This window comes from Rhinatrema bivittatum, chromosome 5 (assembly GCF_901001135.1).
Source record: "Rhinatrema bivittatum chromosome 5, aRhiBiv1.1, whole genome shotgun sequence".
Classification (NCBI taxonomy): domain Eukaryota; kingdom Metazoa; phylum Chordata; class Amphibia; order Gymnophiona; family Rhinatrematidae; genus Rhinatrema; species Rhinatrema bivittatum.
In genome coordinates this window covers 180,812,912-180,840,676 of record NC_042619.1, presented here as the reverse complement: position 1 = coordinate 180,840,676, position 27,765 = coordinate 180,812,912, and the positions used below count along the sequence as shown (strand labels likewise).

At 42.0% G+C, this 27,765-nt stretch overlaps 1 protein-coding gene across 7 annotated transcripts in view; it reads left to right on the top strand.

Moving 5' to 3' along the window:
• RBM26 (RNA binding motif protein 26) overlaps nucleotides 1-27,765 on the top strand; it is a 349,016-nt gene that overhangs the window by 179,893 nt on the left and 141,358 nt on the right. For all 7 annotated transcript variants that reach the window (XR_003856971.1, XM_029603056.1, XM_029603054.1 and 4 more), the window contains one exon: nucleotides 16,269-16,428. Coding sequence is in view for 6 of the 7 variants with exons in the window: in XM_029603056.1 (XP_029458916.1) it covers nucleotides 16,269-16,428 (160 nt within the window). In the remaining variant the exon portion in view is untranslated. The remainder of the gene's footprint in view (nucleotides 1-16,268; nucleotides 16,429-27,765) is intronic.

Here is a 27,765-nt window from a genome sequence, read left to right as displayed (position 1 = left end):
GTGAAAGGTTATCCAAAATGGATCAGTTCCAATACATAACATTTTGTGACTTATTTCAAACATGACTTTTCAGGCTTGCAAGAAGGCAGCTTAATGAATTTCAGACGTGAAATTAATATTTAATTGATGCGAGTATTACTACTTGTTTACTTTCAGTGTTGCACAGCATATGGTAGGTGGTCTTCTGATGATGTTGCTTACAGTAGTTTTATGTTAAACAGGAGACATGAAATACAGTAATGCTTTTAGCTAAACTGAATACAGATGTTTCATATTTAGCTTTGTATGACAGGGAAGATGAGATTTCTGTGCTCTTGAAAATTTTAAAAGCAGAGGGTAGGTTTCATTATGTAATTTGACAATTGATAGAATTGCACATGTAAATCTCTGAACTCCATAATCCTTCATATTTAATTTAGGAATAAGACATTGAAGAAGGCAGGGTTTCTCAAGAAAACCACGTACTTGACTGAGATAAATATAGATGTTTGTGTTCAGCAAGTACCTGGCTTACATATTCCTTAGCCACACAATTCTCAGCTCATAGTTGGAAATCGCACCCCAGATAGAAGCAGGCAAGAATCACACTCCAAATGATTTTATTTTCTACATACCGTGACAGTAAGGATCCTCATTCTTTAGCCCACAATATGTTGGGTATGATCTTTGTCTGTTAAATTTATTGCTAGCACTTTTGTGTTTGACTGGCAGTACAGTTTTATCCTGGTCTCATATTACTGATATATTAGCACAGGGGTGCTTTAATTAAAATAAAATTGCTGAGATCACGTGATACCTTGAACAGAGCAGGATGCGATTTTGCTGCTCTGTCCCTACCGATAACCACATCTGCTCCATTGCTGCCTCTAAGGTCCGGTTTTCAACTAGCGACTGCCAGTGAAACACCAGGCTACACGTGAAGGCATTCCCGGGTATGTCTCCAGACCATGCGACGGGAAAAAGAGAGAGAAAAAGAGTAGGTGTGTCCGGCGGATGACAAGATGGCGGCGGTGAGTCAAGCTCCGGAGGCCACTTCGCTCACTGGAGCAATGATCATGGAGCTGAAGGCAGCGATGGTGGGAGCCCTGGAGCCTGAGTTCCAGAAAATAATAGTGAAACTCTCCGAGGTGAATGATAGTCGCTGCCTTTGACAAAAGATTTGAGACTGTCAAACACGGGTAGGAGCGCATGAAGACGTGGTTGCAGCCCTAGAATCCCTGGTGTCGCAGTTACAAGCTACTCTAAACAAGCAAGAAGACAGGCTGGAAGACCTGGAAACCGGAACAATCTTCAATTTATTGGCCTGCCTGAGTCGCTCTCAGATGCAAATCTTTTAAGTTTTTTAGAAACATGGCTAGCTGAATCTCTGAACTTGGAAGTGACATGTGGGCCACTGAGAGTGGAAAGTGTACATCATCTGGGCCCCTGCAGGGTAGAGAGAGATCCCGAGTTATCGCTAAATTTCTAGATTTTACACAAAAAAACGGAAGTTTTGCGGGCGATTCGGGCAGGGAAGAAACTGCTTCATTATCACAAGGCCATTCTCGTGTTCCAAGATTACTCTGTGTGACTCTCGACCCTACAGAGAGAATTCTCCCTCTACTGCAATCTGCTCCATAAGCTGGGAGTGAAATTCATGCTGTTATATCCAGCAAAACTCCGGATTAACCTGCCAAATGGACCGCACTGGTGTCAGTCAACGACCGAGGGAAGCGTCTTTGCTCTCCTGCTTGGAAGCGGAACAACCAGGCACGACCATGGAAGCTTAACTTCTTACCTCATAGTTATTGTGCTTCTACACATCTTTACATCTTTATTTGCTCTTAGCAAGTCTACTGGATCCACGAACACAGAGATCTGTTACAGAGATATCTCTCTTGGAATCGGAGTCTACCCTACAAACTATATGGCGTACATCGATCAGGGTCAGGAAGAGGATGGATCCTAGACTGACAACCTGGCCAGCAGCTAAGGGTGTAACAGTATAGGATAGGAACCAGGTCCAAACAGAGATTCTCTGAGGTCTGTACCTGGAACACAGGCCCTTCGGCTTGGATAAAATAGGAGCAGCATGAATCTTTCAGGAGCTCGCCTGCTGTTGTTGAACACATTTAGAAGGACCTCAAAGCCAAATAATCCATTGCACAATACCGTGACAGAGACCAGATTTTAGATTCAGAATTGTGAATGTTTTTCATGTGGACAAAATACAGGTCTTGTTTTTCTTAATTGCAGAAATCTCCTAGCACAAAAGATTCATGAGGGAGGGAGGGGGAGGAGGTAGATGCAGGGGGTTAGAAGGTAAAGGCATGTTAGTGATCTCGAGCCGACTGGCTACTTATTTGGTTAATGGGGCGGGTGGGATGGGGGAGGGAGGGTTATCTAATGTGCAGAAGACGCTGTTTATTGTAGGCACCTTCTAAATGGCATAGGTGACTACTCTAGCTCAGGGACTGTTCACATCTCAATTAAGTTATCCAACATCTTCTATTGGTTAATTAGTGTAGCTTATCATGCAGAGTAAGAATGCTTTGAAATTAGTCTCTTGGAATGTATGTGGAATCCACAAGCGTGAAAAAATTCTACACTCACTGAAGAAGCAAGGTGTGGACATAGCTTTCCTACAGGAAACACATTTGGACGATAAAGAACATGCCAAGCTTCAAAGGGACTGGGTGGAGCAATTGTTTTATGCCTCAGCCACCTCCAGATCAGCTGGAGTAGCGATTTTAGTACATAAAAAAAGTTCCCCTTCAAGCCACTCAAATATATCGGATCCCCAAGGGAGATATATAATAATGGAAAGTTCCATAGCTGGTTCCTGTTGTTTTCTGCAACTTATATGCGCCTAATCAATATGACCACTTTTTTTCTGCCATATCATCCAGAAATTACTCCCTAGGTTAGAGGGTACTGTAATTGTGGGAGGAGATTTTAATCTCATTGTAGATCCTTTATTGGATAAATGTCATGTCTAATCAGGGACAATCCAGGCCATAAGAACCTGGCAAGTACCCAAAAACTAAGTCTATTCCATGCTACTGTTTCTAGTAATAGCAGTGGCTATTTTCCAAAACAAAAAAAAAACACTTAATGAAGAGAGAGATATTATTTTTGGCATCTGAGACCTGGTGGAAGAAATTTAACTAATGGACCACCGATACCAGGATACAAACAATACTGAAATGATAGAAGGATCAAATTGGTGGAGGGGTGGCACTATATTAAAGAGGGTGTTGTCAATCAAGATAAAAGTTCTGCAGGAAACAGGATGCATTGTAGAATCTTTATGGAAAGAAATTCCATGTGAGAAGGGGAATAGAATAACAGTGGTGGTGTACTACCATACACCTGGCTAGAATGAACAAGTGGATGATGAAATGCTAGTAGAAAATATGGAAGCTAATAAAAATAGCAACGCAGTAATAATGGGTGATTTCAATTTTCCCAGTACTGACTAGGTTAGATATCAGGACATGCTAAGGAGGTAAAATTTCTAAATGAAATAAATATCAGCTTAATGGAGAAGCTGGTATAATGGGAGGGGGGGGGGGGGATCTATTTTAAACATATCCTTAGTGAAACACATGGGCCACTTGGCAATAGAGATTATAACATTTTATTTATTTATTTAAATATTTGATGTCTGCCCTTCCAGTGTTTTGAAAGAGAAATGTCTTCAGTGCTTTCCTGAAAGATTTTGGATCTCCCATAGCCATATCTCGGCCAGTAACAAATTCCAGAGGATAGGGCCTGCTGATGAAAAAGCGCACCTCCTGATTTCATCCAGCTGGACAAGTCTGGGGAATAGAACATTTAAGAGTCCTTGATCTGACGATCTCAAAGTTTATGAAGGTGTATACAATTTTAATTTGGCTGCTATCCAAGGTGAAGAAAAGTTATTTAATAGGTTGTGAATGGTGACAGCCAGCTTATATTGTGTTCAATATGTAATGGGGAGCCAGTGAAGAGACTGTAACACTGGAGTGAAATGCTCACAAGTGGAGATTCTGATGAAAAGCTGAGCTGCAGAATTTTGTATTTGTAAATGATGGGTAGAATAGGCAGGTAAAGCAATCAAAAGAGAATTGCAGTAGGCCAAACGTTAGGACAGACTGAGGGACAGTCCTGAAGACTTTTGGTTCTAATAGAGGTTTTAAGTGACTCTTAACTTCTGCTGAGGGTTGCCTGTCTGAGAGCTACCTCTGCCTCCTTCCATTGGCTGACACTACCTGTTCACTGCCTTGTTCCACCACAGCTGTGCTCTGCCTGATTTCCATTGCCTAGGAGATACATTTAAGACAAATAGAAAATATTTTTGTACTCTATGCATAATTACATTTTGGAATTTGTTGCCAGAGGATGTGATGAAAGATGTTAGTATGCCTGGCTTTAAAAAAGGTTTAGACAAGTTCTTGAAAGAAAATCCGTATACTATTATTAAGGTGGACTTGGGGAAATCTGCTTATCCCTGGGATAAGCAGCATGAAATCTGTTGACCTTTTGGGATCAAGCCAGGTGCTTGTAACCTGGATTGTTCACTGTTGGAAACAAGATACTGGACTTGATGGACCTCTGGTCTGACCCAGTATGCAAATCTTATTTTTATGTTATATTCTAGTTGTGTTAATTAATGGGCAATCATTTAGAAGAAAAAACCCTTTCCTGCATGACTTGCTGTTGGCCAAAACACTTGATTTTTTTTTTATGAATAATAAGAAAATTGGTGCTTGATTCCTACATATCATCACTGAACTGACTATGTCCTGGTTATGCTTTGATCCCCCATACTTGCTGCTATGGGGGATTGGGAGTGTTTTCGATTGTTTATAGTGCTTGTTGGCAGTTTTCAAGTGACAATCTTGGTGTTCGTTCTTGTCATGAAATGTAAGTATTATCTTCAAATGAGTTCAGTATTTGTTTGGTCTATTCTCCTCCCACTTTGTTAAATGCTGATTGCTCTCCTTTTTTGAGAAATTGTGATCTAAGACCAACTTAAATATCATGCTTATTGTAGGTAACTTTAATTTGCATGTTGATGCTCTGCCACTGTCCACTAATTTTGAATATATCTTGGGGAGCATGGCCACGTTAGGTAGGCACAAATTCTCTCCCAGATGACTCTCAAACTTGGCCGCATATTAGATCTCATCTTTAATGCTTTGTTAATGGATACTTGGACTTTCAGTATTAACATCAGAGATGTGCCATGGTCTGATCATTTTTTAAGGTATCCATGCTGTATTTTTTGGATAAATCATCTTTAGTTAAATCTAATAATTTGAGAGAGGGCTATTTTGACATTGATCATTTTAGTTTATCTTTATCTGAATTGGAAGAATATGTGCCAACTAATGGCAACTCTGTAGTTTTTCTTTGGGATATCGCTTTGGCTTCTTTTGACAGGATCGTGCTCTTAAAACCTTTTGATTCACTTCAACTGAAGAAGGAGCCTTGGTTTTTGTTTGGGTTAAGGATGTTGGGTTCAGGATGTTAAAACATTCACTGTGTAGGCAGGAATACCTCTGGCATAGCACTTGATCTCTTGGTGCTCTGTCTGTATAAGACATTGACTTCTGTCATTTGATCAGTTTTCTTTAAACTGCACCTGTTATATAGCCTTAACCTACTATTGTCATTTGTGGATTTTCACTCTGTAAATGTCTTAATTTTGCCATTATTAGACTATTCTAATATGTTAACGTTGGACTTCCAGATTCAGCTCTGAGAGCCTTAGATATGCGACTGAATTTTGTGGCCAGACTTATTACTGGACACTCTATAAAGGTTCACTTTTCTACAAGGATAAGCAGGATGGTAGTCCTCACACATGGGTGACATCATCAGTTGGAGCCTGGCCTGGAACACTTTTGTGAAAGTTTCTAGAAACTTTGACTGGCACACTGAGCATGCCCAGCATGCCGCTAACCCCAGGCTTCCATGCAGGGTCCCCCTTCAGTCTCTTCCTTTCCGCGAAGCTGTTGTCTCATGGTCATGGAGCTCTCACTTCTTTTTGCAGTTTTTGCAATTTTTGCATTTTTTTCTCTTCCTGCATCGTGTAGGGTCCCTCGTATTTTTTTTCAGATCCTCTGTCTACGATCTAGTAAGTCCATCGAACTTTCGCAGTCTATTGCAGACGGCTTCATTAACCGGTGTCCGCCAGCCATCAACCATACACCGTGAACTTTTTGTGATGGTGTTGATCGGCTTTTTCTGGTGCATCCAGTGCCCCCGGACTATGTCCATCACAGATCCCCGCGAGGTCTGCGTTCTCTGCCTGGGGGCGTCCTACGATGTCCACGGTTGTGACCTCTGTGCCCAGATGACACCTAAAGGTCGTCAGGCACATCTTGATAAGATGGAAATTTTTTTCGAGTACAAAAGATCGGATCTGTTATCTGCTTCTGGGATCTCTACCCCACTCGGGTAGGAGGTTCCGGTCTCAACCCTGTTGGGGTCACCTCCACAACCGTTCCTCAGCCCCAAGTTAGGAGCTGGGGACCGACCGCGGTCTTTATTGTCTTGTTCCCGGTCGGGTTCTTCGCGATTGGTTCAGGGCAAAGAACGTGGTGACCATCAAGAAAGATCGAAGAAACATTGACATCGGTCATAGTCTTCCAAGCTTCTCCGAAGCTGTCTTGGGCAGAGGAAGCGATTCCCTCCGACCCTTCTGAAGTCTCTAGGTGGTCTCTACCAACACCGGTGGAAGGCTTGGTGCCCCCCAGTGCTCTGGAGGATGTCCCATTCCGCTGCCGCCTCCTGAAGCCATTTTGTCCTCTGCTGCCTTTGAGGAGGCATTAGAGAGGCGCGTGCGGTTGGCGGTCGGCCGGGCCCCTGCAGGGCTTCGAGCCTTCGGTTCCACTGGGACTGCCATTGGTGCTTGCGCCTTTATTGGAATGGCTCGATATGCTGCTTGGTTTTCTACTGGTGCAGCTGGCACCGATGCTCCAAGCCCCTTTGCGGCGGAAGGGAGCATCGCTGCCTCTGCTACCAGTCCCCTTCTCAGGGAGTGACTCCTCAGGGGAGGAAGGACCATCGGATTCGGTGGCATCTCGGGGATGCATGGCATTCCACCACCTCCCAGTTTCTCCAGGGCCATCAGGATTGGTGCCTTCAGTGCCCCCGACTCCCCCCCCCCCCTTCCCCGATACCGTTGGACCTGTCGGTGCTTTTACGGCCTTGAGGCCCACCGATGCCCTTGGTTCCTTCTTCAGTGCCTACGAGGCCTGCGCTTCTGGCGCAACTGGTGTTCAACCCCCCTGCATCCCTAGAGGGACACAGTGAAGGGGGAGGCCCCTTATGACCCCTGGGAAGGGGAGGCATCCATGTCCTCCACTGAGGAATCGGAAGATCTGCCTTCAGAGCCCTCTGCAGCGGTGGAGTGGTGGAAATCTCCCCCGGAGGATCTCTCCTTCGGGGGATTTGTAAAGGCCATGGCAGAATCTGTGTCTTTCCAGCTTTTAACAGAGCAAGACAACTAGGTACAGGTTGCTTGAGATTCTGCAATTCATGGATGCCCCGAAAGAGGTAGTGGTGGTGCCGGTCCATGACGTCTACAAAGAGCTGGTGGTCCGCCTTTGGGAGCACCCATCTCTGTGCTGCCAATGAACCGTAAGACAGATGCAATTTTTACCTGGTCCAGCCTACTACTGGTTTTGAGCACCCGACAGCTTCCTCATCAGTCTGTGGTGGTAGAATCAGCCTTGAAGAAGGCAAAGAGGATCCGCACCCATGCCTCTAATTCCCCCCCCTCCCCCAGGGCGGGAGCATAGAGCCCTTGATGCCTTTAGACACCTGATTTTTCAGGGTGCAGTGTCTACCCAAATTGCTTGCTACCAATTATATATGGGTCAGTACTACCAGAACCTGTAGAAACAGACCCTTGAGTTTAGTGAATGCCTAACACAACAATTCTAGGAGGATTTCCATAAAATTGTACCTCAAGGCCTTAAGTGCGATAAGCACGAAGTCCGCTCTGCTTATGACGTCTTTGAGACAGCTATGAGAACCGCTGTGGTGGGTATCTGGGCTCGGCGGATGGTGTGGCTACATGCCTCAAATCTAAGCCTTGAAGACCAGAACTGATTGGATGATTTGCCATGTACTGGGGGAAATCTGTTTGAAGACAGAAGTAAGGAGGTGGTAGCACAACTGAAGGACTATCAGGAGACCCTTCAGCAATTGTCAGCTAGTACTTCTGACACACAACTGCCTAGGAAGCCCCCCTTGGCAATACTCGAACAGGCCTTTTTACCAGCCACACAAATACTACCCGTTAGCACTGCAGTCTAGGCCTCAACGACTTCCTCCCAGAGTGGGGCTAAGACAACCTCGAATGCCTCAGACAACTGTAATTCCACCACAGAATCCCACCACAGGGTTTTAACTGGGGGCCAGGGAGCATGAGCCAGTCCTCTCCGCAGGGCACAGACTCCCCGGTCGGGGGTCAGCTCCAGTTTTTTGCAGATCGATGGACCTTGATTACATTGGACCTCTGGGTCCTGTCTATCATGCATCAGGGTTACAGGCTGCATTTCCAGAGAGTTCCACCCCGTTTACCTCTGTGTCCCTGGTGGAGAGCAACAGGAGATTTACAGATACTTCGAGTTGAGCTCTCTGCCTTCGTACTGGCTCGAACTGTTGAACCCATTTCACCCTGTCAGCAGGGCGAGGGGTTCTACTCAAGGTATTTTCTGATTCCCAAGGAAACATGTGGCCCCCGGCCCATTCTGGACATGTGGGCCTTAAACCATTTTTTTTATAAAGGAAAAGGTCAAAATAGTCTCATTGGGCACCTTGATTCCCCTTCTCAAAGCGGGAGACTGGCTCTGCTCCCTCAATTTAAAAGTCGTGTACGTCCATATCCCCATCTTTCAGGTGGATCAGCAGAACCTGCGATTTCTAGTTGATGGGAATCACTATCAGTATTGCGTTCTGCCCTTTGGCCTGGTGTCTGCACCCTGTGTCTTCACCAAGTGTCTGGCAGTAGTCTGAGCCTATCTTCGGAGGCAGGTGATTCATGTTTTTCCGTACCTCGACGATTGGCTTATTAAGAGCAACTCTAGATGGGCAAGAGTGCCTTGTATATCATGGTCCAAATCTTGGAAACTCTGGGATTTCTGATCAACTATCCAAAATCCCATCTCCAAGCATCCTTGCAACTGGACTTCATTGGGGCTCAACTGGACACTGTCCATGCGAAGGCTTTTCTGCCTCGGGACAGGGCGGAGACCATCGCGGCTCTCGCTCGAGTGGTCTCCGATTGCTCCCATGTCTCAGCACACCAGTTTTTCCGCTTGCTGAACCACATGGCAGCGACTGTGCATGTTACTCCCTTTGCTCGACTGCACATGCGCAGAGCGCAGTGGACGTTGCATTCTCAATGGTGTCAGGCTACCCAAGACGTGTGCTCTGGTCCTAAACACCACACTGTTATGACAGTCCCTCCAGTGGTGGGCGACCCCCTCAAATCTGGAGCAGGGAATCTCCTTTTGGATCCCACAATCCCAGGCTACCCTCACCACAGATGCGTCTCGGACAGGGTGGGGAGCGCTTGTTGCGGGCCTCCACACCCAGGGGCTTTGGTCCACGCAGGAATTTCAGTCCCAGATCAACTTATTGGAGTTGAGAGCAGTTGGATATGCCCTACAGGTGTTCCAAGAGCAGCTCCTGAACAAGATGGTTCTTGTTCAGACTGCCAATCAGGTAGTTATGTAGTATCTAAACAAACAGAGGGGGGAACAGGGTACTTCACACTCCGTCAGGAGGCAGTCCACATTTGGTCATGGGCCATCGACAACAGCATCCATTTCAGGGCAGTGTACCTCCCAGGGGTGGACAACTCCTTGAGCTGTGCCTTCCAACCTCACGAGTTGTCCCTTAGTCAAGAGGTAGTGAACCGGATCTTTTGCTCATGGGGGATCCCAGATATAGACCTCTGCCTCCTTGGAGAGCTCCCTAGGCTGGAGGAGCAGTGGATTGATGGTAGATGCTTTATTGATTCACTGGGGCACAGGGCTCCTGTACGCTTAACCTCCCCTTCTTCTCATCTTGAAAACACTCCAGAAGCTTCAGCAGAATCAGGGTTCCATGTCCCCCATCGCCCCCTTTTGGCCCCATCAGGTCTGGTTTCCAACACTATGGGACCTGGCCTCGTGTCTCCCAGATCCAGTTGGGGATGGTTCCAGACCTATTCACCCAGGACCGGGGCAGGCTTAGTCACCCCAACCTCCAACCCTGACTCTCACGGCTTGGATGTTGACCAGGTGACTGTGCAGGCCCTTGGCGTTTTGGAAGGGGTATCGCTTGTTATTCTGGAATTCAGAAATTTCTCTGCCAGAAAATCTTACAATCTGAAGTGGAAGAGGGTTTTCAACTTGGTGCGAGGGATGCAGTCTGGGCCCCTTTTCTTGCTCCCCACCAGTGATCTTAGACTATCTGTTGTTCCTCTCCGAATCTGGCCTGCAGAACACATCGGTGAGGGTTCACCTGAGTGCCCTTGGAGCATACCATAGGGGTACTGATGTTATCACGATCTCTTTTCATCCATTTGTGGGGCGGATTATGAGGGGCTTATTACAACTAAAGCCCCCCCACTCACCCTCCAGCGGTTTCCTGGGATCTCAACATCGTCCTGTTGCAACTCATGAAATCTCAGTTTGAACCATAGCGATCTTGCGACCTGAAGTACCTTTCCTGGAAAGTTATCTTCTTGGTCATGGTTACATCAGCTTCCAGGGTCAATGAACTGCAAACTCTGGTGTTATACCCACCTTATACAAAATTCTGTCATGACAAAGTGGTCTTGTGGACGTACCCAAAGTTCCTTCCGAAGGTGATTTCAAAGTTCCAGCTCAACCAGTCCATTGTCTTGCCTTCTTTTTTCCCCAAGGCCTCATGCTCACCAAGGTGAGTGGGCTCTGCACACACTAGATTGCAATAGTTCGCTGGCCTTTTACTTGGCAGGGATGGGGCCTCACCACCTCTCCACTCAACTTTTTATCTCTTTCGACAAAAACAGATTAGGGGTTGCTGTCTCTAAGCAGACCGTATCCCATTGGCTTGTGGACTGCATTGCCTTCTGCTATGCACAGGCGGGCTTACAGCTTGACTGTCACGTCAAGGCTTACTCCATATGGGCTATGTCAGTCTCGTGGGCTCATTTGCGTGCTGTTCCCATTACGAGATTTGCAGAGCGGTGACCTGGAGTTCCCTCCACATATTCGTCTCACATTATTGCCTAGACAAGGATGGCCGGCAGGACAGTCGTTTTGGACAGTTCATCCTCCATAATCTCTTCCAGTCATGAAAACTCCGTGGGCCTAGTACTTGGGTGCAGGCCTGCTCCTCTGATTACTGCAGCACTAGTCGTCGTGCATGTTGGCACCTGTTCTCTGCTGCACATGGTGGGAGCGGCCTTAAGCTACTTAATCACCCATGTGTGAGGACTGCCATCCTGCTTGTCCTTGGAGAAAGCAGAGTTGCTTACCTGTAACAGGTGTTCTCCAAGGACAACAGGATGCTAGTCCTCACGAAACCCATCTGCCACCCCACGAAGTTGGGTTTCTCTCTGTCTGTTATTTTAATTTTTCGTGAACTGTGTGTTATAAGTCCGAAGAGAGACACCATGTGGATATGTGGTTAGCAGCATTCTGGGCATACTCAGTGTGCTAGTCAAAGTTTCTAGAAACTGACAAAATGTTTTCCAGGCTGGGCTCCATCTGATGTCACCCATGTGTGAGGACTAACATCCTGCTGTCCTTGGAGAACACCTGTTACAGGTAAGTAACTCTGCTTTCTCCAATACTCAGATTTTCATTGGCTTCCGTTTCATTTAAAAGTTGCACATTTATAATCCATCTCAAGTGTTACGGTTTCTCACAGTACTGCTGTTACCTATTTTGACAGTACGTCAGGCTCAACTCACAGAGCCAAAAGAGTGGGCCTTTTTGGTGGCGGCTCCAGATCTTTGTAATTCACTTCTTCAAGAACTACATCTAATGATCTGTACTAAAACGTTTAAAGTGAGGCTTAAAAGACTCATCTTTTTAGGCAAGCTTTTGATTGAGCAATGATTGGGCTTTGAAATCAGACTGTGTATAAATTATGATAGTAATTATTTTGTTTTTATTTGTGTTGAAAATTATGTATTTTTTTTGTATAGTGCCTCTGGCTTTGCTGTTGGTAGTATGTAAATTTTAAATAAATAAGTATAACCACATTCAGAATATACATTTGATCCAGTTTTCTAGTCACCCAATTGAAGACATTGATCAGATTTGTTTAACATGATCTTCTTCTAGTAAAGCCATGTTACCTTGCATCCTGCAAGATGCTGAATTCTGGATACTTCACTGTCCTGTCCTTCATTGAGATTAGATTAATGGCTGTAATTATTCAAATATATGCAAAAAAACCCCAAAAAACGGTACAAAGATTTCAGATTTTTATAAAATACAAAGTACTCAAGCAAACTGAGCGCAATCTGCAAGAAAGGGAAAATTCCTCAGACAACCAGCACTGAGATCTCAAAATTCATCAGTGCCAAATTTTAGGCTTTTACTGCCACCATAAGGAGAAAAAGTCCCTTTCAGAGAGATATATATAAAGTTTTATGTAAACTCACAGAATCCAAGAATTTAAATTTTCAAAAATCATGCAGTACTTAATTCGTAACTTTGCCACTCACCAGCTTACTGAATATTGACCTCTGTGTTCTTTTATGATTTCTTAAGTGATGCATTTTACTGTGATTCTACCCGCACGTAAACAAGAATATTACGCATTTCTACAAAAATATAAGAAAGAAATAATACAGACCAAAAAATCCTTTTACTCCATCAAAATAAAACAAGCAAACGGCAACCCAAAAACTCTTTTCTCTATAGTAAAGAACCTAACGACGATACAATCTAACTTACCATCAGATATTTCCGATGACTTTTGCAACAATATTGCTTCATTTTTCAAGAAAAAAACTGAGGACATATCATATGAATTTAAACTTTTGCCAATTCCAAGAAACAGTACCCCTCAACTTGCTTGTGCTTTCTCTGAATTTTCACCAGTAATTGATAATACCATCATTAAAATACTTACTAAATCCAAACCCTCAAATAGTCCTTTTAATCCATGTTCAGGTTTCTTACTTAAAGAATTAAAAAACCCACTCGCCCCCATCATTACAAATATAGTAAATGCTTCATTACAACAAGGTATATTTCCAGATTCTTTAAAACAAACTGCTATCATACCCATTCCAAAAAAGAAAAACCATGACCCTGCAGATGTCACCAACTATCGCCCTATCGCTTTATTTCAATTTCAATTTCAAAATTTATTAATCGCCTAACACAAAAAGGCCTAGGCGATATACAAAATAAACATACATAATAAAATCTGAACATACATAGTAATAAAAACAAAACATAAAAATGACACTCATAAATATAGGTTTCATGGAAACCATCGTTGATTATTTCAAACTGACATCAACAACATATCCCAAGAGATTCACTAAATTACCTATCTGAGGTATATTGAATGGGGACATTCGACAGTTAACACTCCATAATTTCACAGTCATATCGTAAACAGTAACATTGTGATTATACAATATTAAATGCACGAGTGAGCAAATAATTTTTAAATGCCATCTTAAATTTTTTAACATCTTCCAGCGCACGAATTTCAAAAGGAATTAAGTTCCATTGAATCAGTAGTACTACACCAAATATCTGACTATATTGAAGAAAACAACATTTTACACACTAATCAACACGGTTTTAGAAAAGGTCATAGTACCGAATCTTTACTCATATCATCTTTTGACACCATAATTCGAGGATTTGACGCTAATACAAATTACTTACTTGTACTAATCGATATTTCCGCCGCATTTGATACAATAAATCATGACATTCTCATTACCAATCTAACTCAAATAGGCATTTCAGGTCCCTCTTTGCAATGGTTTATGTCATTTATATCAAATCGTCAACAAAAAACCATGACAAATAAACAGTCTTCAGACTGGTACTCCACCTCTACAGGAGTACCCCAAGGCTCAGCTTTATCAGCTCTTCTATTCAACCTATACCTGTTACCTTTATGCAAACTGCTGGACGGATTAAACTTAAACTTTAAAATTTACGCTGATGATATTCAGTTTATTATACCCTTCACTGACTCTTGCTCTAAAACTTTCTCCTTACTGCAATTATATTTATCTACAATCAAAACTTGGCTCTCTCATAATAGGTTAAAACTAAATACAAACAAAACTGAATTAATCTATCTATCCACCATTCCAGATTCAATTCACAAACCCCCACCAACATTTACCTTTGACAACCAAATCATTTCCATAAAAACACATGCAAAAAACTTAGGGGTAATTCTTGATTCCAAACTATCATTGACAAACAATATATCTGAAATTGTAAAAAAGTCTTTTTTCAAAATTTACATACTAAAGCAACTAAAACCATTACTTCTCCCAAACGATTTTCGCATGATCACCCAAACACTCGTCTTATCTTCATTAGATTATTGCAATGCTTTATATCTTGGCCTACCTCAATCTACAATTCACCCACTTCAACTAGCCCAAAACGCAACAGCTCGTATGTTATACAATATCCGACGAAACGAACACATTTCTCCGATTTTGCAACAATTACATTGGCTTCCAGTATCATACCGCATAGTATATAAAATCTTATCCACTATACACAACTTAATATATAATAATGATTCAATCTGGTTATGCTCACTGTTACGAATTTATAAACCCTCCAGACAGCTACGTTCCTTTGATAAATGTTTACTAGAAATTCCCACTGTGAAATCTGTTAGTTTGTCACTAATCCGTAAACGCGCCTTTTCAGTTGCAGGCCCGACATTATGGAATGCTTTACCAGACTGTATCCGTTTGACTTCTAACCGCAGAGATTTTAAAACATTACTGAAAACACACTTATTTACTCAAGCGTTTCATCTGTAATAATTTTCATGATTTCATGCATTGTATTTAACTTTTGTTTTAAAATTGTTTGTGTTTTTGTTCTTAAATTATGTATGTGCCTGACCACTTTGTAAACCGCCTAGACGGATATATATTTATCCTTTGTGTGGTATATAAAAACTTTTAAATAAATAAATAAATAAATTCTATACCTCTTTGAGTAGATTATTTAATCGGGAGAAGTTTATAAATGCTTATATATGAATATTGTTAAGTTCATGTAGGCTTTGGAGTATTGTATAAAGTTTTTAAAATAGCGAATGCTGTGATCTTCTGGAAAGTAGCGGCCCTTTAAAAGTAGCCTTTTCATCAGAATCTTTAAGTTGTGGTTAAAAATAGAGAGAATACAATACCATGTTTCTGTAGGTGGAATCTAGTAGACTCAAATAAAATGGATGGCTACAACTAGCTTTCCTATTTTTCTTGGAATATAAAAGTTTTAAAAGCATAACAATCATGCACATAGGAAATCCACACTCTGGATTTACAATAACCTGGAGCAGGAATAAATAGGGCCAGCTGGAGGTTAATTAAAGGTTCATAAGTGATTGTGGGCATGCCTGTGAATTAATGAATAGCATTGAGTGTCTGATATGGCTACTCTTCCTGTGTACTCTTACTTTCTTCTGTCATAAACCTTGGATTATTATTATCTTTTATTTATTTTTTTTTAACTAAATATCTTCTTAATATCTGATTTGATGATAGTAGATATTTTGCAAACCTAAATATTTTTTGTCTAGAGACCAAAATTAATTGACATGACTCCTCCTTAATATTAATTTTTTTTTTGAGCCTTACAGTTTCTACCTGTTCATTTGGGTTTCCATCTCAATTGGAATTGACCTGCACTGGGGCTGTGGCATCATACAGAAACCCTTCTATCTTGCTTAGCCAATATAATAACACTTCTAGCCAGGGAATTGTTTTCTAGCTGATCCCATATTTCTGCACCGACTTTACATATTAAATTAAAAAAAACAAAACCCTGAGGTCATTAGTGTGGAATTATTCCTTTTTAAGATTATGGGATGAGATGGTATAATTTCATTATTGCTTAAATTAGGATTTGAGATGAGTGTAGGTAGGCAGAAATACATTTTGGGTTAAAACTGTAAAATTCTCTTGTTGCAAAATTAAGGTAAGATATTTTAAATATAAAATATAACTAATTGTAAAATAAAACAAAACATGGCATATAGAAAACTTGTAAATAGCTGTAAATTGTGGTCTTATTGTACAGGCAGAATTTTAACAGAACGAATAGTCCAGGTTTCCAGAAGAAGGTTCCATTTGGAAATGAGAATACCAAGCTTGAATTGAGAAGAATCCCTCCAGAACTAAATAACATTAGCAAGCTTAATGAACACTTCAGCAGATTTGGTACATTGGTGAATTTGCAGGTAAGAATCGCATAATGGATTCCTGTTACCTTGTACAAGTATTGATTCAGTTTTAGTTAAGGTTATGAAATGTGCTGATTGATTAGTGAAGTGCTTTTAGTTTACAATTATATATGGTGATAAAGCAAAATGAATTAATATTACATCAATCTACATGTCATTTGCTGGGAATACTAGATACACGTGGGAAAACAGGGATCAAGGAAAGAATGGCAGGTTAGAGATGATTGTGGAGAAGTTTTAAAATTAGTGTGGGAAAGAGCAAAACAGATATTTGTAAAGGATGGTTCTATAACCAAGACTGATAAAGTGAAAAGAAAAGAGATGGGATTATTCCCAGAGAAGTGAGAATTGTATTGAATGCATGAGTGGATGGATATAAAGTAATCAAAGGCTAAAGGTAATATAGCAAAAGACCATGGAGAATAGTAATACTATAAGCGATGCCGTGGGAAGGACTAATCCTTTAGAATTTGTTTGTCTCCACGAAATTGCCATGGGCAACAGGGAATGCTGGGTCCAGTCCAGTGAAGATGAAGAGCTGCTGTCCCACCATGGCATTTCAGCTGCCGCCACTGCTGCCAAATAACTTTGTGATTCTTGGTTGCTGCCCTTCTACCACCATACATTCATCACATGGTTAGGAGGAGGATATCATCAGCTGTTGGTTGAACAGTGTCCCACAGGAGTTCGGCCAGCTGGCTGAGGATGATGAGGACGTGGCCCAATGTGTTTGTGCTCTCCTGTGTCTCCTTGCAGCCTGATCAGCGCTGGCAGGGTGGGGGAAAGATTGGCCATGGGGAGAGGGGGATAAGAGAGAGGTAATGGGGGGGGGGGGGGTGTTTCTGACATTGGAGAGGCTTGGGGAATAAGGGAAAGGGAATAGGACTGTAATGGGGGCTTCTGTGAAATGGGAGAGTCTGTAGGGGATAAAAGAAAACAGAGGGGGATTGTATGAAACGTAATGAGGTAACAAAGAGGTTGGAGGGGCTATAGGAAAGGGGCTGTGTGATGTAGGTGCTGGGGGAGGGAGATAGTGTGATAAGGGAACTAAGGAATCGGGTTTTGTGAGAGATGCTGGGAAAGGATGGATAGGTTTGTGCATGGGCAGGTGTGATGGGGACAATAAAAGAACTGTTGATGGAAAGAGGAAAGGAGAGAATATGGGTGGGAAGAGTGAGAGAGGATAGGGATCAGGGGTTGAGATGTGAGAAGAAGCAGGGTTGGAGCCAGGGAAGGGATGCTTTCTTTTCCTCTCTCTGGTTCTCAATACCTCCCTTCCCTCCTGCTGTTCTTACCCTTACCCCCATCCCTGATCTTTCCTCCTTCCTCCTCCCCATCCCCAATCTCCTCATCCTCTCCATCCTCAGTTCTTTCTTCCTGCCTCCCTGTCTCCAATTCTCCCTCTTATTCTTGATCCTGCTTCCTTCTCATTTCTTTTTCCTGTCCTCCCTGAATCTCTCATCCTCCTTCCCCAACTCCTCCAGCCTTAGATGTCCTTCATTTTCTTTCTTTGAGATCACCTCTCTGCATTCCAGATCCCTTGCCCTCTTTCCTCCCCAGCCTCAATCAGCAAGATCCCTTTTCCTTTAATAAAGAACCAAATAAATTAACTGGACACAAATGTTAGAAAATAACAATTTTATACAATTAAAAATGCATTTAATATGCAAAATTGTCACATTATTGCTGCAAGCATTTGAAGAATCTGCCACAGAATGTTCTAACCCTTGCTGCAGAATCTTGAAAAATCTACCCCAGAAAAGCATGCATTTAAACTGATCTTTGTAATGGAGAGGAAACCAATGGTAAGCATGGAGCAGGTACAATATTTGCAAATCTGGATGACTAAAAATGAATGAAACTATGAAACAGAGTATGTTGTAAATATGTATAAAGTTGTGATAGGTTGGTAAGTAATACATTTGATGAAATAAATGAAAAGGCTACTGAAAAAAAGTAGATTAAAATAGATATAAAGATGGGGTTTTAATAATTTGGTAAAAAAGTTAGGTTTTGGACAGCTAATTAATATGGTAAAATAGAACAGTTCACACATGTTTTGGATAAATGGTAACATGGAGAAAAATGCTAATTCAACCATTTTTATGTAGATGGTGACATCAGAAAATAGTGGCTGAGAGGCTTGCTGGCTAAGTGAAAGGGTTTTCATAGTTGGGAGCTTTAAATGAAAAATAACGGGCAAGAGTTAGAAGTACAGAAGGAAATATTGGTTTTGTATAGACTGAGTTTAAGATAAACATTAAAAACATAGAAACATAGAAACATAGAAATGACGGCAGAAGAAGACCAAACGGCCCATCCAGTCTGCCCAGCAAGCTTCACATTTTTTTCTCATACTTATCTGTTTCTCTTAGCTCTTTGGTTCTATTTCCCTTCCACCCCCACCATTAATGTAGAGAGCAGTGATGGAGCTGCAACCAAGTGAAAAACAGAAAAGCAATGGTAAAAGCTTCAAGAAAAATATGAAATAATGAGGGGAAATATAGAAACATGTCTTTCTCTGCTTTCAAGATGCCAGTTTACAAGACAGACACAAATAGTGGTCTGAAAGGAAAATAGAAATAGGTCATGAATTGGTTTTTGAGAGACTTTAACTAGTGAAATAAAATGGATTCTGTGACTTTAAATGAGCAACTGGAGAAAGGAGCAGACTCAGGCCAGGATGGACCTTAATTCCAATAGATCTAGCAATGGAGTAATGGCCACTGATGCTGGCTAAGGCAAATGGGAGCTTAAGATGCAGTTGTATGAAGTGTGTTAGCAGTACAGGTGGTTTGAGTATGAAGATGAAAGTTTTTAGCTAGTCATAGCAGATAACTTCCCCCCCCCTCCCCTCTTTTTTCCCCAATATATTCTTGCTTTTTATACATCTGTAACAAAATGTACATATTTTTGAGAAAATGTCTGTTTACTCAGATCCTTTCTTTAATGTAAGGGTTGTTTCTCTAGAGTTAAATATTTGTATTATTTAATCAACTAAGCACATTTATCAAAGTTTCCAAAAAGATACAGATTTGGCATTTGTTGGGTATAACAAAATACTTATTGGTATGTTCTCATAAGCTTTAAATGTATACCAGCAGGTTGAATTAGCCAGTGTCTGTGCTTTATAAGCTAAACTATCTTCAAGTTTAGTTCGGATAGTTCTCAAACCTTAAGACAGCAAACATTGAGTTCTGAAGCATCTTACATAGAAAAATAATAGCAGAAAAAGACCATATGGCATATTTAGTTGACCCATCCACATAGCTCATCTCTACAATCCCTATTGTCAAAGTTAGTGAGCCCTTGGGCTGTGGTGTGGTTGAATCAGCCTGATAGGTGACCCTACCCAGGCCCACACAGACAGCTGATGGACACACCCTATAGGGCCTTGAGCTGGGCTTCACCTTTACCAGCCCCTTTCCCCCTTTGTGTTCCAGGGGCCGGCAGGACTTAGGCTAGAGTCCCAAGAGCAGTGGTCAGGGCTGACAGTGAAGAAGCTGGGTCCAAGTGCAGGCCAAAGTCAAGGGCAGGTGGCAGGCAAGAGAATGGTCAAGGTTCGAAGCAGATATCAGTACCAGGTGACAGGCAGGAGAGTGATCAAGGTCCAGAGCAGAGGTCAGTACCAGGAAGCAAGCAAGAGATGGACAGACCAGACAATACCAGGGAGGGCAGACAAGGCAAGGCAGGAATAGGGTACAGCAAGGCAAAGAGGTGATGAGGCAAGATAAGGAAGGCGGCAAGGCAGGGGTACAGCGAATAGCAACACATACTGCAACATAGGACGACCTGTTGCTGAGGCACTGGCAGGAATGCAAGTCAGGCTTATATCTCCTGGTGGCACTGACATCAGCAGGTGCCGCTCCATCTTTTCCATCGCAGACCTTTAAGATGAGGCCCGATTCATGCGTGCCTAAGGCAGGCCAAGAGTGGCGTCCATTAGCAGGGTCCATGTCGCATAGGAGAGCAGATGGCATCTTGGGGATAAGTGCTTCCTGTCACAGGACATCCCACGACTGGCAAAATGTTACACCTATCACTTCCTTAGTATTCAGAGACGCTTGTTCTCTTTCAGGACAATTAGGTAGCTGTTCAGCTTTCAGAAGAGTCAGATATGGTATTTTGTCTCTGTTCAGCACAGATTTCAGATCCTTTTAGATGCTCACAAAAGTGCAGGGAGGTGGTGAGAGTTTTCTTCCTTTTCTTCCTTTTTTACCTTTTCTGCCTTTTTTTTTTTAAGCAAGCCTTGGTTTTGGCTTTTTAAAGACTGAATTATATATATATATGTTGATTCACAGCTTTTCTTTCGAACAGTCTTGAATGTTAAAGTTTCATCCAACACTTGTTCCTAAGTTTCTGCAGACTGGAATGCATACAGAAAGGCAATTTTAGATTGTTGACTAGCTTTGCAAATACTCTGTTCACTGAAGACATAAGCAGAAGGCTGTCTGTAGTCAAATGAGCCTTTCTATCACATACATATTTAGTCCTGAAAAGTATTGCAGCAAAATGTCATAATCCCAAGATGTTTTGCTGTTCTGACAAAATGTTTGGTTCAGAAGTATCACAGGTTCCTTATAAAATAGTTTAAAAATTATAAGAATTATGCCTTCATTCCCCTTCTGCATACCTTTTTTTTTCCAGTCCTTCCCTCCATGCCATTCATATATCCTCACTCCATAATCCTCTTCTGCTTCCCCAAACCCACTCAATCTTTTTTCTTCTATCCTTCTCCTCCTATTTCCTTCCATTTCCACAGCTCTGCTTCTTAAGTAGTTCTTACCAGTGATCCAGCAGGCCACAATCCTCCCTACTCTGCTTCCCAGCCACACCACAAGGCTCCAGGGTGATGGCAGCAGCTGGGTTTCCCCTTCTCTTATATGGCTTGTTGCAGAGCCAAAACTGCTGGGTGGTGTATCCAGTAAAATTGACATTGAAATGACCCGAAAAGGAGAGAATTCAAGGGAGTGGTAGTGGTTTTAAATATGCCACCAGTTTTATGAAGTTGCCCCCAGCTCTAATACTGTTTAAAAGGCTGAATAACCATTGCTTATTAGCTTTTTCCATTTCACTCATGATTTTATACATCTTTACCATATTCCCTTTCTTCTCGTCTTCAAGCTTGAAGAGCCCTAATTTAAGCATTTCTTCATAGAAGAGCTGTTCCACACTTTATCATTTTTGTCATCCTCTGTACCTTTGCTAGTTCTACTTTATATTGTTGGAGATGGGGTAGCCATAACTGCATGCATTACTCAAGATGTCACACCATAGCTCCAGACAGACGACATGATTGTCGCAGTTGTGTTTTTATTCCTTTTCAAATAATTCCTAACATTCTTTTCTTTCTTTCTGACTGCTTCTGCATCCTAAGCTGAAGATTTCAGTGTATTGTCTATAGTGACTTTAAGGTCCTTTTCCTGTGTGGTAACTCTTAATATGAAATGTAGCATTGTGTGCATATACTTAATGTTTTTCCCTAGGTGCATCACTTCATAGTTGTCTACATTAAATTTCATCTACCATTTAGATACCCAGTTCCCCAGTTTCACAAGATAATCCTGCAGTTTTTCATAGGCTGCTTATGTTTTAACTACTTAGAATAATTTTGTCATCTACAGATCTGATCACTTCACTCCTTGTCCCTTTTTCCAGATCGTTAATGAGTAAGTTAAACAAGACTAGTCCCAGAAGTAATCCCTGAGCATTCCTCTATTGCCCTTTCTCCATTTCAAAAACTTAATCCTGCTGATATTTAAAGGTAATGATTCACAGGAACTAAAGCAAATCTCAGTGAGCCTAGCAAGTAGACAAACTAAAGAGTAGCAATTACCTGGACCAGATGCTATCCATCTCAGAGTGCTGAAAGAACTGAAAAATGAAAATGCAGACGTACTATTAGTAATCTGTAAACTAGCATTAAAATCAGTTACAGCATCTGAATATTAGAGGGTGGCCAACTGTTCTGGGTTCAGACCGTGCACACTGGCATCCTGCCCAGGGGCTCTGACCATAAGAACATGGGAATATAAGAAATTGCCATGCAGAGTCAGACCAAGGATCCATCAAGCCCAATATCCTGTTTCCAACAGAGGCCAAACCAGGCCACAAGATCCTGGAATTACCCAAGCACCAAGAAGATCCCATTCTACTGATGCAATTAATAGCAGTGTCTATTCTCTAAGTAAACTTGATTAATAGCAGTTAATGGACTTCTCCTCCAAGAACTTGCTATGGTGCGTTGGTGTGAACCAAACACTTTACTTTTCCCACTGACCCTTGCCTATTCTGGCTAATCAAATTAGCTTGTGAAGTTATATTGGGCTGTGCTACAGGGATAGTTGATGCCTGTCAGAGAAGTCAGTAAAAAAAAAAAAAAGCAGTAATCTGGCAGATTCTGAAGAAATCTTCACTTGGTTACAAGAATTATAGACCCATATCAGGTTTGACTTTTTTGTGCAAGTTGATTGAAAGAAATGTTGCCCATCAGATGCAGACTAATTTTAGTTGACCAGGACCTGTTGAACATTTTCCAGTCAGGATTTCTCCCAGGAAATAGAAGACTTTAGATTCTTTAGTGGTTGATTCTGTCTGGAAATGGATAAAGATGGTGACACTATTCTCCTATATTTGTTGGTTTCATTTGATACTCTTGATCACTCTAGTTTATTAATATTGCTTCAAGAATCAGGCTTAGGTGGTCCTAAATAGTGAAACATTTTTAAAATTGTTGCGGGCCGATACAGTAAAATCGCAGGAGAGCGCGCGATACAGTAAATAAATTTATTTAAATTAGGCCCGGCGGTAAAAAGAGGTGCTAGGGACATTAGCACATCCCTAGTGTCTCTTTTCGGACAGCAGCGGCTGTCAGCGGGTTTGACAGCCGACGCTTAATTTTGCCGGCGTCTGTTCTCGAGCCCGCTGACAGCCACGGGTTTGGAAACCGGACGCCGGCAAAATTGGGTGTCCGGTTTTCGAGCCACGGGCCTATTTCAAATTTATTTATTTATTTGTTTATTTATTTTTACTTTTTTTTAACTTTCGGGACTTCCGAAAATTAGGTAGGCGGTAATTTCTGAAAGCAAAATGTGCGGCTTGGCTGCACATTTTGCTTTCTGAATTGCGCGAGAATACCTGATAGGGCCATCAACATGCATTTGCATGTTGTGGGCGCTATTAGGTTCGAGGGGGTTGGACACGCGTTTTGGACACGCTATTACCCCTTACTGAATAAGGGGTAAAGCTAACGCGTCCAAAATGCGCGTCCAATCGCGGGTCAACAGTGCGCTCCACCGGAAACAGTACACCGGAAACAGTACAGTTATAGGTTCAGAAAGTTATATATTCTTTTTTAGAGGAATTGAAGCAAATTTTGTGAATATTTTTAGTTTTTTTGCTTTTATATTCATGTAAAATGCATTTGTTTAATTGTAAACCTCATTGATCTCTTGTTGGATTTGCAGGAAATCAAGAAAGAAACTAAACTGCTGTTCTGAAATATTATTATTATTATTACTATTTATCGGGTTGTGGATAGATGGTAACTGTTTGTAAACTTGGTTGCTATCATATGGCATTCTACAAGGTTCTGTTCTGTCTCCTCTACTGTTTAACATCTATTTGTAACCATTGGACAAGATTATTAGGAAGTAAAGGTTGCAATTCTGCCTTTTCTTGGGTGACATGAGGCTTTTCTTACTTTTTGGATGTTGATTTTAATCAGTGAAAGTTTTAAATGATTGTCTTCAGATTGTAAATCAGTGGATGAAGGTAAACAAGTAAAGCTTAAATCGGTGTTTCTGAATCACTGGTCCTCAGACTGGTGCTGGTTTGCAGCAGCATGTTTACCAGTCTGTGGAGCTGTGGTTGATAAACCTTGTTTACAATGAGAGTCACAGTGGGAAGTTTTGCATACTTCCATTGTACTTGCTGCCACGTTTCCTTGCCCCCTCTTGAGTAATTGCCAATTGATACAATATGCCTCTGTGTGGCTGCTTATGGGCCTGAACAAAAGTGATCATATACAGCTTGTTCTAAAGGAACTACATTGGCTACCAATAATATACAGGGCCAGGTTTAAAATAACCATCATGCATAAGTTGCTAGTGGATTCTTGTGTTGCTCATGGCTTGATTAAGTAGTACACTTCTGTCCATGCCCTACGTTCCGAAGGTCAAAGGCTGTATGTGGTTCCCACTATAAAAAGTACCAGGTTGAGAAAACATGTCAGAGCATTTTCATATATTTTTGCATATTTCACTTTTTTGTCTTATGTTTTTATTTTGTTTTAATATGATTGTTTTATATGTACTCAGCACTGAAAACTATTTGATTGGAAGCTACAGAATACAAGATTTCAAATAAATACTACAGTGATTTGGTACTTCAAGGCTTTCAGCTGCCTTTCGCCAGTCAGGCTGATCAGCAGAGGGATCTATTACCTTGGCTCCCTGCTGCTAGAATAGTTTTGCTGCAGGCACTTGCAAAAAGTTGATTCTATCTATCATTAAGAACACAACCCATAAAAAGTCTTAAAAGGCACTGTGTTCTCAGTGTCATGGGCCCGGCAGCCACTATAGCCTCTGAGGCCGTTCTTAAAAAGACACCACAAATTCTGGCCACAGACAATATCCTCAGCAGCCTTTAAGACTGGAACTGTCTGAAGACAAGGGAAAAGATCTTGGAGCACCAAAGGGGTGAGTGCCCTGGGGATGTCAGTACTCTATTCCTGCAGTGTTTTTGGTATCCCTTTCCTCTGCTTGGGAGACCAGACAGGAGATGTGGCTGTGGGGACCAAGAAAAAATTGCCAGAGCAGGAACAGCAAACAGACTGTAAGATCAAAGGCTAATGAAGAGAAATAAAAGCAGGAGAGCAGACAGTTCATGGAGGAAATGACTCCTGAAGCTGTCTTGGAATAGTGGGTGTGGTTTCTTAACATAGTAATTGACGGCAGTCAAAGACTAATGGTCCATCAAGTCTACTCACTTAGTTGCTTATCATAGTCACTGCCACTCTGTTCAGTTACTCCCATACCTTCTGTTAAAGGCAGTACAGCCACTCTGTGCATGTTCTTCCACCTCCCCCCCCCCATGCTTTGTGTTAAGTATAGTAACTTCTGCTCCAAGCATATTACCCCTTCCCCCATGCAGAAACGTTACACATAAACTTAATATGGTTTATTCTAGTTTTTCATTCCTGTTCTCTTGCCGGTCATCCATTGCCCCTAACGTGCCATTGCCGTCCAATGGCACCAGTAGCCCCTGTCACATGATAATGGCTAAAGGCCACTGGTGCCATTTTGGTTAGTAGAAGCTGACAGCCTAGGAGCGGCAGATTGCTCCCGTGCCCCCCCACTGGACCACCAGGGGTTTTTAATGAGTCCTTGGGGGGTGGGGGGAATCAGGAAGGTGGAGGGGTTATTTTATTTAAATTTGGGGGGCGGCGCAGGGGTTGGGGGAGCGGCAGCATGTGCCACTGGAAGTAGGAGGTCGGGGCTGTGACTGGGAGCAGGGTGGTGTCGCAAGGCAGAAGTGCCTAGGGTGCCTAATCACCTTGCACTGGCCCTGGGTCTTTGTCTTCTCTTAAAGGCACTTGTTCAGAATATGGAATCATTCTCTATTCAAAGCTAAATATGGAAGCCTATATTACTTCTATTGCAAGGAATGCATTTGTTATACTTGTCTACCGCATTCCTTCTTATAAATTTCAGATTTAAAAATGGTGATACATGTGCTTGTCTTGTATTTTCTGTCTTAGTATTTTCTGTCACTATACACAAATTTACTTTTATGGTGGATTTTCACCTTTGTGTTCATCTTAGATACCTATGTTTGCATGCCTTCTGCTATCAGTTACTGTGTTCTGTAGTGGTTTCATATAGAGGACATGTCTCTAACTTACAGGTCTCTTCCTACAAGGCCCCCACCAAAGGGATAGGAGAATTATGTTTCTCTGTTAACAGGCAGGAATAAATTAGCCCCTACAGTGGGTGACCTCATCTGATGGACCCAGCTCTTGGAGCTCAAAAGTCTTTTTGAGCATGCACGTGGGACCCAGCATTCAGCCACTGTCTCATGAGCCCCTCTGTCTTCCTCTAAGCTACCGCAGAGATGGATTCCCAGGAGCTCAAAGCCCCGGGACATACGTGCGTCCCTGGGCTTTCACGCGCCACCGAGCCTATGCAAAATAGGCTCGGCGCGCGCAGTAGCAGGTTTTCGGGGTTAGCTCGTAACCCTTTGAAAATCTGCCCCATTGTTTTTTTTATTCCATACCTGCCATTTTTTTCGTAACAGAATTGTTCTACACACTCATCCATAAGTTGCTTCCAAAAGTGGTATCTGTTCATCAACCAGGCAGTTGCGCTACCCATATTCTTTCCAAGGTCTCATATACATAAAGAATGGGCTTTTCATTCTTTATGTCTAAAAACCTTCAAACGGAAGCTTAAGACCTGGCTTTTCACTAAAGCATACACCTAAGCCCTCCATGCCCTTTCCAACGCTCCACCCTCCTCTCCTCCCCCCCCCCCCCCCCATCTCATATCAAATACTGCCCAATATATCTTATTTGCTCATAATGTATATATTTGTATATATTGTTCTTAACGTTCAGTTCTATATTCAAATCTCCCCTCATAATCCCCTTATAATCCCCAGCTCATAATGTATATGTTTGTATATATTGTTCATAACGTTCAATTCTATACTCAAATCTTTCCTTATATTTCCCCTTCCCTCAATTACTATCTTGTTGCCGTGTTATAACTGAATTCTGTTCGATGTAAAAACGCTACCCCAGGCGTCTGTTCGTGTTACACTGTGAACCGATGTGATATCTTTGAATGTCGGTATATAAAAACTTTAAATAAAGAAATAAAGAAATAAATAAATAAATATTACCTGCAGAGAACTCAACCCCACTTTCAAGTCTCTCAACTGAACCCAGCATCGTGTACTTCTACTTGGGATTAATTTCCCTATATACATTACTTTGCACTTGTCCATGTTACATTACATCTGCCACTTAGAAGCCCAGTCTTAGTCTCACAAGGTCATTCTGTGGTTCTTCACAATCCTCTGCCATTTTGACATCTCAAAGTTTTGTGTCAGCTGCAAATTTGGTCACCTCACTCATCGTTCCTTTCTCCAGATCATTTTCCTCATTAATAAGTGTCCTTAGCAATCTGTTTTCATTACCAACATGTACCCTGTCTTCATCTGTTCATTTAAGTGAAAACACTCAAGATAGTAGGCTGTCCTGCAACTTAATTTCAGATTGGAAGTCACTGTTCCCTTTGTCTTGAAACAAATAAAGGATGGGCATTTAGGTGG